This window comes from Ursus maritimus, unplaced genomic scaffold (assembly GCF_017311325.1).
Source record: "Ursus maritimus isolate PB19 unplaced genomic scaffold, ASM1731132v1 scaffold_2, whole genome shotgun sequence".
Classification (NCBI taxonomy): Eukaryota; Metazoa; Chordata; class Mammalia; order Carnivora; family Ursidae; genus Ursus; species Ursus maritimus.
This window is the reverse complement of record NW_024424452.1, coordinates 31,971,491-31,988,314: the sequence shown is the minus strand read 5'-3', so window position 1 is coordinate 31,988,314 and position 16,824 is coordinate 31,971,491. Positions and strand designations below refer to the sequence as shown.

General features: G+C 51.3%; 1 protein-coding gene across 2 annotated transcripts in view; it reads left to right on the top strand.

Moving 5' to 3' along the window:
* Positions 1-16,824, top strand: part of ABAT (4-aminobutyrate aminotransferase) — an 81,979-nt gene that overhangs the window by 32,547 nt on the left and 32,608 nt on the right. For both annotated transcript variants that reach the window (XM_040635344.1, XM_008696879.2), the window contains exon 2: positions 15,477-15,591. In XM_040635344.1, coding sequence (XP_040491278.1) covers positions 15,522-15,591 — 70 coding nt within the window. In that variant the 5' untranslated portion in view covers positions 15,477-15,521. The remainder of the gene's footprint in view (positions 1-15,476; positions 15,592-16,824) is intronic.

Sequence of the window (16,824 nt, the reverse complement as noted above, 5' to 3'; positions counted from 1 at the left end):
GGGGGGGGGGCAGGCAGAGAGCCTATTTCAGAAGGTCCCATGTCAGGTGGCTCATCCTTCCGGTCTCAACTGAGCTGGGCTTAAAAACGTCTAAACAGCCCATGTTCTATTTTTCTCTGCACGTTTATCTATCTTTTTTTTTTCAGCCTCTGTCTTTGTTTCTGTATGGATCTTTTCCTTTCTGTTTCTGCCTGAAACCTCTTTGTGAAGCTACCTCTCAGCCTCTCACTCTCTTCCCGCCCTCCTCCTTCACCCCCTCTCCATCCCCCTGCCTCTAGCACTTGCTGGGAACTGGCTGAGAGCGTCCTTTGCTCAAACCTGCTTTGCTTCTGAGGCTCTTTTCCTCCCTCCCGTACCTGAGCGCATGTTTCGGGGACTGCCTGGAAGTCCGGAGCATCCTCCTAAGGGGGAGCTGGTACCCCAAGGCACCTCTTAGGATGAACCCAGCCAGTCTCATCCCTGGGACTCCGCAGAATGGCATAGAGAAGGCGTTTTAAGCAGGCGGGAGCTGGCCTTGCTGCAGGACCCTGACTACCAGGCACTGTGAGTGCAGACGTGTGTGTGTGTGTGTGTGTGTGTGTGTGTGTGTGAGAGAGAGAGAGAGAGAGAGAGAGAGAGATGTATTTGCGTGTATCTACTGGTATATGGAGGTGTGTCTCAACATGTGTCAGTGGCTGTTATCTGTGCTGCTGGGTGTGCAAGTGTGTGTGCCCATGTGTGTACCTGTGCGCGTGTGTGCAAGTGCGTGTGTGTGTGGCTTTTGGTCTGAAGGACGCACAACTGTACGCGACAGATTTTTCAAGGATGCTCAGTGGCAGGAGCACAGTGGGATGAGCCCCTTTAAAGTGGGAACAGAGTGGGGGGGAGAAGAAAAAAATTAAAAAAAAAATAAAGTGGGAACAAAATAAAAATGGTATTAAAATGACAGATAAGGGATTTGCTTTTGCCCGTGGGCTTGCAGAAGCATTTCTACAGGCGTCTGCCTTCTGTCCCCAGGAAATAAAGCAAGGGTCACCTTGAAAGGTATTTTTGCTCAAGCGCTAAAATAAATCATTCCTTTACATTCTGAGGACTCAAACAGCACACTCACACATACACCTGTCTCTTTGAAACTCGGGAATGGAAGGCCCAGGGTGGGGGAGGGGAGGGCATCAAGGGCACTTTGCTTTGCCCTCCACGGGACCAGAGTTTGCCGTGAGAATCTTTTGCGCGACAGCCAGGATGGCCCATGCCAAGAGCATGTAGGAGGGAGCTTTGGGCGGTGACTCCCCTCACATCTCACACTTCTGAGGTCAATTAGAAGTTCATTTTGAGTTTGTTGGGGTTTTTTTCACGGCGGCAGCCCGTGCCCCGAGAGGCAGTGCGAAGGAAGCAGGTTTAGAAAGCAAAATTTCACTTGCAGGGCGCAGTGTGGGAATCCGGATGACTTGCCGTTTTGTAGTTAGCGTGCAAGAGCCGGTGGCCACAGCACCCCTGGAAGGGAATCCTTCGTGCTTCGCCTGACCCTGAACACTGGGGAGACTTGGTGGCCGGCCTCTCGGGGTGAATGCTGACTGCAGGCTGGCCACGTCTGGGGCACCTTGGGAGAGAGGACGGGGTCAGAGACGGGATGGCCTCAGGAAGGCTGCAGGCCAAGGAGGGACAGTCCCCAGTCCCCTGGCCTGGTTCCCTCACCCTCAGAGGACTGCTGCCCTTCGAATATCCTCCAGGATGGCAGTCTTGTCCCCCTACGCCGTGGCCTCCATCTACAACGGCCTCACCCCCTTCGTCCACCTGGCAAGGCCCTCATCACCTTTAAACCTCCGCTGTCCCTGCCTCCAGGGAATCTTTAACTTCCGAGTAGACCTGGTGCTGTACGCCCTCTCCCACCTGCCCCCCGATACCTAGTACCCCTGGCGTTACGCACCCTGCAGACCTTTTTCCCTGTGCCCTTGAGCTGCAGTCTGTTTTACAAGGACCTTAAGATGAAATACATACAGAGCAACTGGCCTGGACTCTTACAGGGCCCGTGTCATGAAAGGCAGGACGGCTGAGACGGTTCCAGGTTAAAAGAGAGCAAGGAGCCACGTGAGCGGACGCAGCCGCGCGGTCCTGCGGTGGCGCCAGGAACACAAAGAACAAGTATGAAAGACGTTTCAGGGACAAGTGGGCGAACTTGAATGTGGGCTATTAGGTAATGGCATTGTGTCAGTGAGAAATTGCCTGAGTTTGACGTACTTGTGTCTCAGACCATTTGTGCTCAGGGTTTATGGAATGCTCTTGTTCTATTGTTTTGGTTTGTTTTGTTAACGGAGAGTGATAGCAACTACTTATAGGATTGTTCGGAAATTTGGAAATTTGAAGGTGCCGTATCGTGCGTAAAGAGCTTAGCACAGGGCTTGGCCCAGAGTCGGCGGTCGGTAAATGTTTGTAGCTGTGGTTGCTGGTTACGCTTGTTAGTGCCGTCCCAGCACCAAGGATGAATGCGCCGGAAGGGTCTTTCTCGTCTGCACCCAGGATCGGCCTCCCGGGCTTGTGACCCATGTGGTCACACAGGGCCCGCGCTCACCAGGGCCCTTCCCCACACTTGGTTTAATGCTCTACTGTCACCATCTTGAAATTCTTAATCATTTCTCGACAAGGAGCTTTGAATATTCATTTTTGCACTGGGTCCCACTCACCAGTCCTGTCTGCACAGCCACCGGGAGCAGCTCTTACACTAAACTCCCTGTCACCACATCGCAGCTCAGACAGGCCCGGCCAGACACGTCCACTACTTCAGGCCCACCCCAGCCCCAACACAGTGTGTCAGCCTGCAGCGTCCAGCACAGTGGCCACTCCCCAAGTGTGACAGGCAAGCACCTGAGATGAGGCTCGTCCAGATACAGATGTGCCGTGGGTGTAAAACTTAGACCAGGCTTCGAAGATGTCGTACAAAATAAAGAAAGGAATGTAAAATATCTTAATAATCATATTCATTACATGTTGAGATGATTCTATTTTTAGATATGTTGGGTTAAATAAGATTACTAGATTTCACCAGTTTTGACTTTTTTTTAAGATTCTATTTTTAAGTAACCTCTACACCCAACATGAGACTGGAACCTACAACCCTGAGATCAGGAGCCGTATGCTCCACCGACTGAGCCTGCCAGGCGCCCCTGATTTTCCTTTTTTTAGCGTGGCCCTAGAAAGTATAAAATGACTTATGTGGGTCGCATTTGAGGCTCACATTTTATTTCTGTGGGACAGCCCTGCCTTCGACCAGATTACCTGCTACTCCATCATGACTGTAAACCGAACCAGCCAGCAGGTGACAGCCCAGGGAATCAATTTCCATGTTTCTTTAAACCAGACTCCAGCCCTGGTGTTCTAGCTTAGACCCACGTCTCCCCCCAAATTCCATCAGGCACCCTCTGGTGGGGTCATTGCTGCTGGCCAGCCTTTTTTCCTCTTTCCTTCCTCCTCGAAATGCCCCAAGATACTGATTTTTATACCTAAAGAGTTTGTCGAGTGGCCGAAATAATATTTGCAAGGCAGCACAGTGGGCAGAAAGAACGCTGAACTTGGAAGAACTAACTCAGGAATTAAAAGCCGAGATCACTGATCCTTCTTTGTCGGATGAACTTGGGCCCTTGACTTAACTTCTCTGCGCAGGGAAGCAGAACGGCACCAGCCACAGAGTCCCGCAGACTTGGATTTGAAGCCTGGTCCTGGGGCTTCCAAGATGTGTGACACAGCGCAGGCCCCTGACCCTTAAACACACAGATTCACCGGGTTCGCCGAGCCCCCAGAGTCCACACCAGAGGGCTGGAACCACCCTCTTGCGTTGTGTTTGTTGTTTGTGTTTCTTTCCCCACCTTGATGTTAAAGCCCCTCAGAGCAATAGGGAAAGAACACAGACAGGGAGTGTTTATAAAATCTCTCGTGACTCTTTGGTGTTGTGAGCCAGATGTTCCCACTCTCGAAAAGCTATCCTGAGAGCCAACTGGGGGGGGGGGCGCCCAGGCCTAAGCAGGTAGATGGATCCCCAGTCATCTCGGTCCCCCTCTTTGTCACCCTTGCCATAGTGACCAAGAACACAGGCTGTCTCAGTGGGACCCCACGGTCAGAGCATTGAGCACGTTTATTGAGCCTTCCCTGTGTGATGTGGGGCTGCTGAGCCGAATCAGTCGCCTACTATCAAGTGACGCTGATGATCCTTATCACAATGTGAAATTATTTATTGTCTGTTCCTTCCATTGGAACAGAAGGCAGAGACTCTGCGGCTTTGGTTCCGGTTCTCCCCTGCACCTGGGTCCTTAGGGTTTAGTATTGCATCTTCAGGCAGTAAGCGGTCAGGAAATACCTGACAATGAATCCATGAATGAATGAATGAATGAATGAATGAATGAATGAATGAATTTCCCTGGCTAAAGGGAGAGACAGAGATTGTCACATTATAGGTGAATTGGAAAAGAATATGCATATAAGTTTATAGATAACGTACACATGGCAAACGCTCGCAGTTGTTGATATGAGATGGTGGGTACAGCCAGGTTTACCCTGAGTATGTGAACATTTTCATTAAAAAATGAAGTTAGGTTGCTGAATAAAATACACATGAGTGGCACCTAACCCTGAACTGGTGAATCAGGAAGGCTTCCTGGTAGAGGTGGCCAGAGGTGCACGATGAAAAAGCACACAAGAGTTAAGGGAATATAAACAGGAGGCGGTAGGGGGGGGGAGGACCAGGAAAGACATTTTGACAGACATTAGCACGTGGGTGATGGATGACCTGGAGGCAGGAAAGAGCAGAGTGTGAGCAGGTCAGTGTCTACAGGGCAGGGAAGGGCAACCGTGTAGGCGGCCAAGCACCTGGCCTTAATTCTGGGGGTAGTGGGAGACAGGAAATATTCAAGTCAGAGTGGGACTGGGCAGCTGCGTTATGTAGCTGTTCCCCTTCAGCCTGTTCCCCCAACTCTTCTCTTTTCCCTGGAGGATAACCAGGGTTTCTGTACATCTCAAGGAGTATCATTTCAGGGACTCGCTTTTTTCACTTAGCAAGTTTGTTTTCCCCTAAAGGTATCAAAAAGTCGTAAAATGGGCACCTGGGTTGCTCAGTCGGTTGAGCATCCAGCTCTTGATTTCAAGTCAGGTCCTGATCTCAAGGTCATGGGGTCAAGCCCCTGTTGGGCTCCATTCTCAGCGGGGAGTCTGCTTGAGATCCTCTCTCTCCCTCAGCCCCTCCCCTGCTCTCTCTCTCTCAAATAAATAAATCCTTGAAAAAAAAAAAAAAGTCCTAAAACAGAGGCACTTCTCTTAAAGGGATGGAAGGTGGAGAAGCCTCCCGATGGAAGTCAAGGCACCAGGGACGCTGGGACACCTGGATGGCTTTCCCTGCCATGGAGGGGGCCAGCCCAGGATACATTCCATCCCAGTTGTATCCACTCCAGATGTTTGGCTCTGTGTAGACAAAACAGAGGGAAAGCAGTTGTTTTTGTTTGCTTGTTTTTAGGCAAAAGTGACACTTTTCTGGCCTTGAAAGCCGCTAAGCCTTCTTCTCCAGGCTTAAATCCGAGCTCTCTCTTTGGTGCCACGTTTTTGTCCTCCGGAGGCCCCTCTCCTTTTGCAAAATAAGCTAAACAAGGCAGTGTCAGCTGTGCGGTTAATGGCTCCCGCCATCTGCCCTCTGACGCCCCGGGGGATGACTCCAAGCGCTCCCTAAGTGAACAGATTATGTGTTCTGTCTCAGAAGAGCAAGCTACCGGGCAGGGAGTTAGGGCTGTGCGAGAGAACTTTTGAAGTCTCCCATTGGGAAGGCCTGCCGGTTTGGCCACGGTCATGTGACTGACAGCCACCGTGGTCACATGCAAAGCAAGGGGTGAGCCTGCCTGTGTGTGATTGGAATAATCTTTACAGAAGGTGATGAATTGGGGTGCTTTTTCATGACTATATCCCTGGACCCACCCTCCATGGGCTCACCTGCACCAAAATGTTTAAAGAGCCAGAAAAATTAGGAAATAAGAAATGGTGGACAAACTCTTTTTCACAGATTTATGTTTAAAATACTCAGCAAGATTTCTCCATTACCTGGAGCTGTCTTAAGTACTAAGGACCTCTAATGATGCCAGTTCTTCCAGGACCCTCCATTCCATGGGGCTCCTCATAGAATAGGGGCCTCTGCACCCTGGAAGGGACAGCAGAGACAAGTGTTGGGGCACAGGGAAAAGCCCAAGTGTGACCTGAGGTTGGAATCGTCAGGGCAGTCGTAGGCCCCTACCAGTGAACATGTGGCCAAAAGAGTAGAGTCTTTGGGAAGGCTGCAGACAGTGGTAACTGTTGGTTTGAAGTTCTTGGTTCCTGTAAAAATTGTATGTAATGACCTAAGTTGTCTAATGAGATTTCTGGGTAAGGACTGAAGCCACCATCCTGGCAATGGGGCCAGGTCTCGGTCTTCAATCTGACACAGCCCTGGTTCTCACCCAGCTCCATTGTCTTCAGCTGTGTGACCTTGTGCAAGTGAAAAAACCTCTCTGAGCCTCTCCCCCACCTGAAAAATGGGAAGAGTACCATTTGCCTTCTGGGAACAGGCAACACCGTGTGTTGAGCCTTGACATGGTAGGCATTGGTTCATTGAATTGTAGCAGATCCCTGCATGCACATAGAAATGAACAAGCCTTTGAATTGTTGAAAAGTGAAAAGAGCTCCAAGGGAAGGTAGAACACTGTCAGGCACATGTGGTAGCTCGAATGAGCAACAGTGTTCCTGAGTTGCCCGCCCTGCAGACCTTGAAGGGAAGAAATCGGCTCCTTTGTTACCTGCTGTGGTATTTGCATCCTTAGCAGCGCCTGGAGTCTTTCAAATGGTTTGTTTTCTCTGAACAGGCAATGTATCTCCTCCAATCCCGGACCTCATTTCTTTATTGTTGGCTCTCTTCCCTGAGAACAAAGCGGGACATGTCCTTGTTTGGCATGGCATCTTGGGGGCTTAAGCACTGGTGCTCCGTACACACCTGTGGAATCAAACAGATTTTAAAGGCCAGACCCTCCTTCTGCAGCTTTCACCTGGGGTAGCTTCTTCCGCGTTGGCACAAGCATCCTTTCCAAGCAGATTCTGTTCCTTCAATCCTTCACCCTTGTAGGGTCAGAAATACAAAACTAACTCAACAGTTGCAAACGCTTCCTTCCAAATATGTGCTACCCCCAGAACAAAGGCTTCTTTGTCTTTCCCATTTGGAGGGCTTGGATTTGAAGCCTTGTCTGTTCTCTTTCCCCTTTCCCCTGTTCACAGGCTGGGGGCCACCTGCCTTCTAGCAGCAAAGCGCTCATGCCTCATGGGTAGCTTTCATTCTTCCCATTTCACAGATGGGGAACATGAGGCCCTGGTGAGTTGCACAATGAGTGCAGAGTCATCCAGCTAGTGTATGCCATATCTGGACCCCATTTCTGACTCACGTGACTTTCTCAGCTGCACCTCTGCCTTTCAGAGGAGTTAACACTTGACCGTCTCCAAGAACAGTATCGCCCTCCCCTTGTACGAGTCACTGATGATTGTATGATGCCGCAAGAGGCAGGTCATAGGACAGCATGCACGCAGGGAGGGAGGGCTGGGGCCCGTGCTGCGGAGACAGCCAGAGAGGCTGCGGGAGCTGGCGCTGGAGGAGGGAAGCCAGGTCCCAGATAAAGCCTTCTGTCCCAGCGCCATCCATCACAGCCGGGTGAATGGGGCCCTGTTAGCCATCTGCACAGGCCCAGGGCTCTGGCTTTGTTGGTTGCCATGGCGACCCTTGGCCCTGACAACAGAGGCGCACTTGGTTATTGTGTGTCATTGTGTCCCATTGAGTCTGCAGAAAAGCCAACAGACAGCCAGGGCTGCAGACGGGAAAGGAATGTCCCACGCCTCAGCCAGCACTTTTGTCTTGGCCCCGAGAGCAGATAGGAGAATGAGAGACAGAGCATCTTTTGGGGCCCCAGAGAGGCCTGGGGGTCCATTTCTAGCCAATGTCTCATGCAGAGATTTGTGTTCATGGGGCCTGCGAGGCAACATAGTGGAAAGGTGAGTCAGACACCATCTTCAGGATGTTTATGGAGCCCTTACTATTTTTTCAAAGATTGTTTGCAGCCAGGCACTGCTCTGGGACTGAGGATACAGCAGGGACCCAAGTGTCACGTCTCAGTTCACACTGTGCTAGCCCATGAGTTAGGTTCGAGGGGTATTAGCCCCATTTTACAGATGAGCAAAATGGGGGCACAGAGAGGTTACTTAACATGCCCAAGGTCACACAGCAAGTAAAGGAGTCTGGTTTCACATTCAGCACCCTGCACAACCTCTCCAAATGGCCAGCATGGGCCTCTTTCTCCCTGTATTTTTAAGATGTTTAACTCTCACAGTCAGAAAACCTCCATTTCTAGAGAGATGGGGATCATGTAGACCTGGGTCAAGTGGGGTCCATCATCCACCTCTTATGACAGTAGTTCTCAGCCTCCCCTCGGGGGCTTCACCAGTGCCCTTGTCACACCTGTGAGACTCTGGGTTAGTTGTGCCAGGTGGAGCCCACCGTAGGTGTTATGCTCCTGGAGACTCTCACAGGCAGCTGAGGGTAAGAACCACTGGCTCTGAGCTCGGAGACCCTGGAACAGCCCATCAGCCTTCTGAGACTGCCATCCTGCGGATGCCTGAAATTACGTATGAAGGTACATCGCATATAGCAAGTGAGCAATAAACAGCAGCCAACACTTTGATGACTTTTCTTCTTCCTCCAGAGCATTTTCTTTTTTCGCCCTTTCCCTGAATTCCCCTTTGCCCCATTGATTTAAACACTGCACAGGCCTCTCCCCATCCCATCCCACCCTCCAAATGCCCGAATACAGGAATGCAGGAGATAGATAAGAGGGAGCAGAGAGAACTAATTAGCATTTTAATTAAAGAAAAGGGGATGGTGAGAGGCGGGTGGGCCTGGAGGGCTTGCTGTCTGGTTGGACCAGGGTTTGCCACTTCTTTTGACAGAGGCACACAATAAGAAACTGCCTTTCTTGTAGGTGTCCGCATGCCTCAAACAAAAATTACCCTCACCCACCATGTGCTGGGATAGTTCCTATTCTATGTAGTTTATGGGTTGATTTTAATTTCCCTTTCAGTTCTAATCACATCAAGGAACGATATCCTTGTGTGATGCTAGCCTGCCTTTGACACCTGACTGATATCTGTCTCCAGATGTGCAGATCGCATAGGGCGTGGGGGACAGAGCAGAAACATAGATGCTCATACCGCCTCTGGGGCAGGAGTAGGGGGTCGGGAGCAATGCAGTGGGTCTCTCGGCATGCTGGCCAGATGGTTCTTGGGGTTAAAAGGGGCCATGGAAACTATGTGATCCAACACGCAGGGAAACTGAGGCCAGGAGAGGCATGTGTCTTTAGTTCCTGAGCCAAGCAAGGGCTGTGGTAGACAGTCATGTACACAATGACTCCAGACTTGGGCGGAGGGGAATATTAGTGTGAAGCTGTTGTTTTAGCACAAATTTCAGACCTGCGCACTAATTTTCATATGAGTCCTCCGATGGATCTTTTTAAAAAGCAGCTGTTGCTGTCCCCGTTTCACAGCTCAGACATGTTGAGTTCACTCGCTGCATAAATTGACCTGGGAACTGCGCTGAGCTCTGGGTACCCCGGAGAACAAGGAAAGCCTGATCCCCTCTCTCGGGGTTTGCATTTTTCTAAGTGTGATTGGAGTGTTTCAGCCAGGAAAGTGATGTGAGATGAATTATCCTTAAAAATGTTGAGGACCACGTAGAAAATGATGGAAGGAAAGCAAGAGAGGAAGCCAAGAGAGCACCGAGGGTATAGGTGCCCCTATCTAGGCGAGATGATGCAGTTCGTGCCCGAGCGGTTCAGGGACTTGCCCCCAGGTGGGACCCCTAGGCTCCCAGCTCCCTGCCATCACCATTGGGGAAAGGGAGCCTTCCTTGGTGACTGCCTTGCATCTGAGAGGCTCCAGGGCATGTCCCCAGGGAGAATCTGCCTTCTTTTGGACTCCTTCCCTCGGTGACCCCAGAAATCTCCATGGACCTCAGACCACAGAGCTCTAGAATCAAGCACTGCATCATCAGCGGAGAATACAAAAGGGAGGGACAAGTCAGAGACAGGAGGAAACTCAAATGATCCGCCAGGCTGTTCACATCAGTTGTGCCTAATTCCCAGCACAACCAGTAAGAGAGGCATCGCTCTCCCCATCCCAAAAATAAGGACACCGAGGCTCAGAGCATTTTCGTCAGTTTTGCTCTGTTAGTTACATAAGACAGTGAGCTTTAGAGCTGAAGCCCAGGCTCCAGGCACCGCACACGTATCTGTAGTGTCTATTACAGCACCCATGACAGACATCACTAATCTATCACAGCTCTGTTTAATCTCAGTCTTGGTCACTGGTTCATCTCCGGCACCTACACACAACGCCTGGCATATGGCAGGACACAGTGATATCTGCTAAGGGAGTGACTGAAGCAAGCAGGATAAATGACAAGCTGTAGCAGGCAGGAACTCCACCACAGGCCTGCATGACCTCACACCCTTATCTTGTCTCCCATCTGTAAAAGGGAGGGCCAGCTCTGTAATTCTCTTGTTTACTTTTATTTTCTTATTGCAGTCAAATTCACATAAAACGAGATTACCGATTAACCACTGTAAGTGAACAGCTCAGTGCCTTTGGCACATTCACAATGAGACAGACATCACCACCAGGTCCAGAACTTTCTCATCATCCCAAACAGAAACCCCGTCAGACAGTCTCCCCCACTGGCCCCTCTCCTCAGTTCTGGCAACCACTCACCTGCTTTCAGTCTCTTTGGATGTACCCGTAATAGACGTTCCATACGAATGGAACCCATGTGTGGCCCTGTGTGTCTGGAGTCTTGCATGGAGTGTCAGGTGTTTGTGGTTCATCCACTTTGTAGCATCTCTCAGCACGTCATTCCTCATTATGGTGGAGAAGGACTCCATGTGGTTTACCTGTTCGGCCATTGACGTACGCTTGAGTGACTTCCAGCTTAGGTGTTGTGAATGGTGCCGATATCAATGTGTGTGTACATGTATCTGTTTGAGCTCTTATTTTCCATTCTTTGGGATGTACGCTTAGGAGCAGAATTGCTGGGGGCGCCTGGGTGGCTCAGTCGGTTGAGCGTCTGACTCTTGGTCTCAGCTCAGGTCTTGATCTCACACTCAGTGCGTTCGAGCCCCACATTGGGTTCTGCTCTGGGCATGGAGCTTACTTAAAAAACAACAGCAACTGGGGCGCCTGGGTAGCGCAGTCGTTAAAGCGTCTGCCTTCGGCTCAGGGCGTGATCCTGGCATTCCGGGATCGAGCCCCACATCGGGCTCCTCCACTGGGAGCCTGCTTCTTCCTCTCCTGCTCCTCCTGCTGTGTTCCCTCTCTCGCTGGCTGTCTCTCTGTCACATAAATAAATAAAATCCTAAAAAAAAAAAAAACAGCAACAACAAAAGGGGTGAAATTGCTGGGCCATATGGTAATCCTATGTTTAACTTTTCAAGGAATCTGTAAGTCTTAAAGTCTGGGGATTTAGAAGCTAGTCTCTGGCTCCTTCCTCCCTCTCAACCCTCACCCCAGTAGGTGCCCTCTGACATGCCTCGGGAGCCCCCCTCCTCAGCTGACAGTGACCCCAGCATCTCACTGACGCGTGGCTTGTTCTGTGTACCCCTCTTGTGGACCTGGCTGAGCAGGACCCTTCTGAATAAGATGGAAGAGCTGGGCTCCCCCTGCCCCACATTGAGGGGGTCTCCAGCCAACCCTGTGCCTCCTCTTCCCTTCCACCTTCCCTTCCTTCTGTGATTTTGTGTTCTGGCCGCCCTTGCCATGTACCCGACTCTTGCCCATTCCACGTCTCATCACCCCTGAGCATTTGCTCGAGCCTCTACCTCCCCTTTCCTCTGTGGCTTCTGAAAATCTGCTCACCTTTAAAGGGGAAGCTTGGGTGACAGCTCACTGGCATCGTAACCCCCACCAGAATGAATCTCTCTGGGTGTTCCCTCAGCGCCTTATGTATTTGTACCAGCACAAGTCATGATTTCATCCCATCTTATACAGATTTACTTGTTGACAGTGAACTGGAAAATTCTTATATACATATCTTGCCAGGTTATTTTAAGGATTTATTGACATGACAGGGAAAGCAGCCTAGTGCATTAAATTCTCCCGTTCTCTCCCCTCGTTCCTCTGCCACTAAATTATGAGCTTCAGAAAGAGAGGAGCGTTTTGCCCATCTCAGTACCTACATAATGCAGTGCCTTGCCTGTAACAGGCACCTAATTAATTTTTGTTGATTGAATTAGTGGGCTAGAGAAAGTGCGCACATGACATCAACTGTTTTGATTGTTGGAAGCGTATTGTGCTAAGAATTCATGTCTGATAGAGATCAGGTTTTGTTATAAGGTCAATTTCAACTGCAGGCCACCGAAATGTCACGGCCATATATTTCCCATTGTGACATTTTGTAATTGAAAGTGTGCAGGTGACTCTCACTTTTGCAGAGCATTCAAATGTTAATATGTGCGTGCTCGGAGATTCTCGCTTTTTCAAACACATGTTTAATGGAAATTAAATTGTGTGGAGTCTTAAGTGCTCCCGTTTGAGACAAATGGTTTTAAATGAGAGACAGCAGCCGCTGGTTCTGCATAGTCACCGTGCTGCTAAATTAACAGGCTTGCTTTGAGTTGGCTATGCTGCTGGAATAGATTTAAAAAAAATTTTTTTTTAATCCATTGAGTTATCAAGGGAAGAGTATGGTTTCTCAGTTAATTTATGGTCACACGTTCCAGACCCATGCTCTCCTCAATAACATTTCCTCTGGTGAAAAGCAGCAAAATTTCCTCTCTGAACTAGACCATTTGTATTCATCAAGCCCCAGTATCTGATACGAATGAGATGTTTTGTTATTCGCTGAGTTAATCGATGTTGTCATGAGTTAAAGGAAGAGATTTGGGCTCGGACAGTCCCAGACCTTCCTGTAACCAGGGCCAAATACATAACCCCTCCAAAATTCCATGCCCTCATCTCCAGCACAGGAGACACCCTCCCGCTGGATGGTTGGGCACATCGAGGGGGATAAAGCACCCTCCAGAACCGTACCCCACTCCCTCAGACGACAGTCACTTCCTCCTGGGATGCCTCCCAGATCCCCCCCCCCCAGGAGAGACTTTATCCTTAGACACCCTGCACCTGCAGTGCTGAGGAGGAGAGCAGCAGTCAGGCACTCCCAGCTCGCTCCCAAGATGTGGAGTTCAGTCTGAGTCTCTAACCATGCTATTAGCTGGACTGTGTTTGTAAGCAAAAGAAATCCAGATACTCAAGCAAGCTAAAAAAAAAAAAAAAAAAGGCAGAAAAGGGAGCTTTCTTCTGGACCAGTAGGATGGGAACGCTTCTCCCTCAGTCCTGATGTTTCCTTCCAGTTGGAGGGACATCTATGAGCCTGACACTCCTGGCCCTCCCCCACCGCACCGCACCGGCTCACCCCCAGGGATGTGGGGTTGGGGAGACTCGGGTTGGCCCTGACAGGTGCAGCAGTGAGTGGTGCGCTCACAGCCAGGCTGGGCTGCAGGCTTCAGGTGGGACCAGGGAGCCTCTGCATCCAGGGCCTCCATCCTCTCTTGCAGCTGCTTCTCTGTGGCACACTGTTCTGCCCTGAAACACCCTGTTTGCATGCCGGTTCCTCTCCTGGGGTAGAAGGTGGCAGACCCCACAGCTCCCAGGACTCTGGCCTATCCCCGTCCAGTCAGCTGTGGCCAGGGGTTCACACAGCATGGACAGGGCTGCCAGGTCCGCACCCCTGTAGACAGAGGGGGAGGTTTCTGAGAGCGGGGAGACACAGTGTGCTGAACAGACACCCCAAAGTTACCTCCTGCACCCACTTACCAGGGAGCGCCTTAGTTGCCACATCTGTGAAGAGTGGGTGGTGACATAGCCATTCACCTCTTGGGGCTCTGGGGATGAAACAGGGTGGTGTCAGCAGCACCTCTAGGTGCTCTGCTCATGGTCATGGTTGGAAGGCAAACACTGCATCTGACTGATCCCCGTGCCCTGTGCCCAGTGCCCATGGGGGAGGAGGGAAGGGCACATAGTAGGTGCACCATGAATATTCATGGAATGAGTGAGTCCTTAAACCAGTGCCAATGCTGCCCTCCTTTGTTCAGTCTTTGCTTCTAATAATAGAGCCCCACGTCCCATTAGCTCTGGGGGCACTGGGTTGGGAGCACTGCCAGTGCATCATCCTAGCTTGGTGCCAGACACCCCCTCATGTCCTTAACCCTGCTGCTAAGCCTGCCCGCCACCTCTAGTTGGCGCTTCCTCCGTGCTTTGTTCAGAGTGAATGGATGGACATCTATGCAGTGTTACGACTCAGCGACTCTGGGGTCAGACAGATCTGCTTTCAGATCCACCATTAACCTCTCTGTGCCTCAGTGTCCTCATCTGTAAAGAGGGGACCACAAAGCATTGCCGTGGGAATTCATAAAAATAATGAATATTAGTAGTGCGCTATGCAAAGAGCTTAGCACAGCGTGAAGAAAGGACGCGGGAGACAGGGTCCACAAGTTGTGAGACGTGAATGGCTCCAGCATTGTTCTGAGATCCAACACAATAGAACTGAAAATACACACTGCAGATAATGAAGCAGGGATTGAGCAAGAAGACCCACAAACCAAAAGATGCCGGGGGATCACACTTGAATGGTGACCTGGGTAGGGGGCGGGTGGGGGGGGAGAGGTGATAAAAGAAAACAAACGGGGGCGAGGAGGGTGTTGCTCCAGGCCCATCTGCGGGCAACTGGCAGGTCTAAGCAGGGAGGGCCGGACTTGGGAGGGGTCTGGAGGGAATCAACATATGGGCCACATCAAGGGAACTACCCCCCCCCATCTCCAGCGAACTCTAAGGTTGGTCACACCACTGAAAACATGCACTTCCCAACATGGGCTACCAGATACTGCACAGGGTCCTGGGATTCCCGGACAGCCCTGGGGACAAGTGTTCTGTGTGGGGACAGGATGGGGGGCTCCCAGCTGCCCATATTGTGCGGCCACTGCATCTGCTCTGAATCCTCCTCCGTCTGAGCCCCCCCGTCTCACAGGTCAGGCTGGCTTGTCCCGGGTGGATGACAGCTGAGCTTGTCAGCTCACCTGCAAAGGGATCTGAAGCCAGCTCTGTCCCCTTGCTCTGGTTTTCCCTCCAGAAAATGTGCACAGTGAGCCTGCCTGGGGTGTGGTCAAGGTCAAATGAAAACTCTTTTATTGAGGGAATCTCTACAACTAGCGTGGGTCTCGAACCCCTGACCCAGAGCTCAAGAGTCACGTGCTCCTCCGACTGAGCCAGCCAGGTGCCCCCAGCCTTTGGTTTGTAAAGTGTATCTCCAGTATGAAAGCAAAGGATGTGATGTCCGCGGAACCTTCTCCACTATGTGGGAAATGGCAGGGAGGTGCCCTTGGCTGGCCTGACTGTGCATTTCTGATTTCTTTCAGGGCGGAAGCGTGTGAAGGGGGCCTCCGTTCCTGGAGGAGAGGATCATGGCCTTCATGTTGCTCAGCCGGCGGCTGGCCTGCACCTTTCAGAACAACTACCGCCTGCTCGCGCCCAGTAAGCCGTGGGGGTCTTGGCAAGAACTGGTCCTGATGGAAAACACAGTCCGGACTGGGGATTCTTGGGCTGAGAGAGCCCTTGGGGGTAAAGGGACTGGCCAGCCAGTACTTCTGGGGCTGGCTTTCCCTCACACACACTAGAACTGTCCCCATCACTGCCCCCCACCAGTCTCCCATCCCTGCCGTGTGCTCCTGTCCCTGCGTGAACAGCTCTGAGGTGGGCAGGAGTCTGATGCGGCCTGGGGCCATGTTGCTTGCCTGGAGTGGTGGCCCCAGCAGCCGGAAGGGTCCAGCCTGTCCTCACAGGGCCTGTTGGGGAAAACACACAGCTTAGCTTGCTGCCAAGAAACAAGAAGGCCATAAGCATCCTTGTGATCGACCTAAAGGCCAAGTGGGCTTCAAGGGCACTGGACAGGATGTGGCCGCCCCCACCGTGCTCTCCCTCACCTGCACCCACCCACACCTAGCTGGCCCACAGCACCACCCGCCCTGCGGCCACATCTCTCCTGGGCTTCTGTTTCTCTCCACCTCGCAGAGTGCAGGTGGCTTATCCAGGCCAGCCTTATTCACATGCAGGATCTCGTGAGACCCCCCCTCCCAGTTGCCCCACCAGGAAGGCACATATGAATCCCATTATACAAGTGAGAAAGCCAAGCCTCAGAGAAGCAAAGTCAGTCTGGCTGCAAACACTGGGTTATCATCCCTCCCCCATGTGCTCTGGGGGAGAGAGGAGCTAGCGGTAACCCCCTTAGGGGAACCCTACACCACCCCCCCAGCCTGTCCCAGTTGTCTCAGAGCCTGTGCTTGTCATCGTGGTGTCCCTTTCTTCTTGGTCTCCTTTGCCTTCTGAAGACAAGTGCTGGCCGTGGCCTTGGTTGGGATGTCGAATGCTGGTGTTTATACCCTGGGTGGGGTAAAGAGCAGACGTGTTCTCTCTCCCACAGGAGAATTAGCAGGGTTTGATTTAAAATAAAACTTTTAATTTGGGCTGATTTTACAAGTACAGAGAAATTACTAAGATAGTCCAGAGAGGTCCCCTGTGCCCCAATGTCCCCCACGGCTAAAATCTTACATCACCAGGATGCTCTTTTTGAAAACTAAGAAGCTGACCTTGTATGTTACTATTAACCAAACACCAGACTTCTCGTTCAATTTTACCAGGTTTTCCCTTGACATCTCTTTCTGGGTCCCAGGATCCAGCCTGAGTTCCCCCAGCGCACTTAGCTGTCAC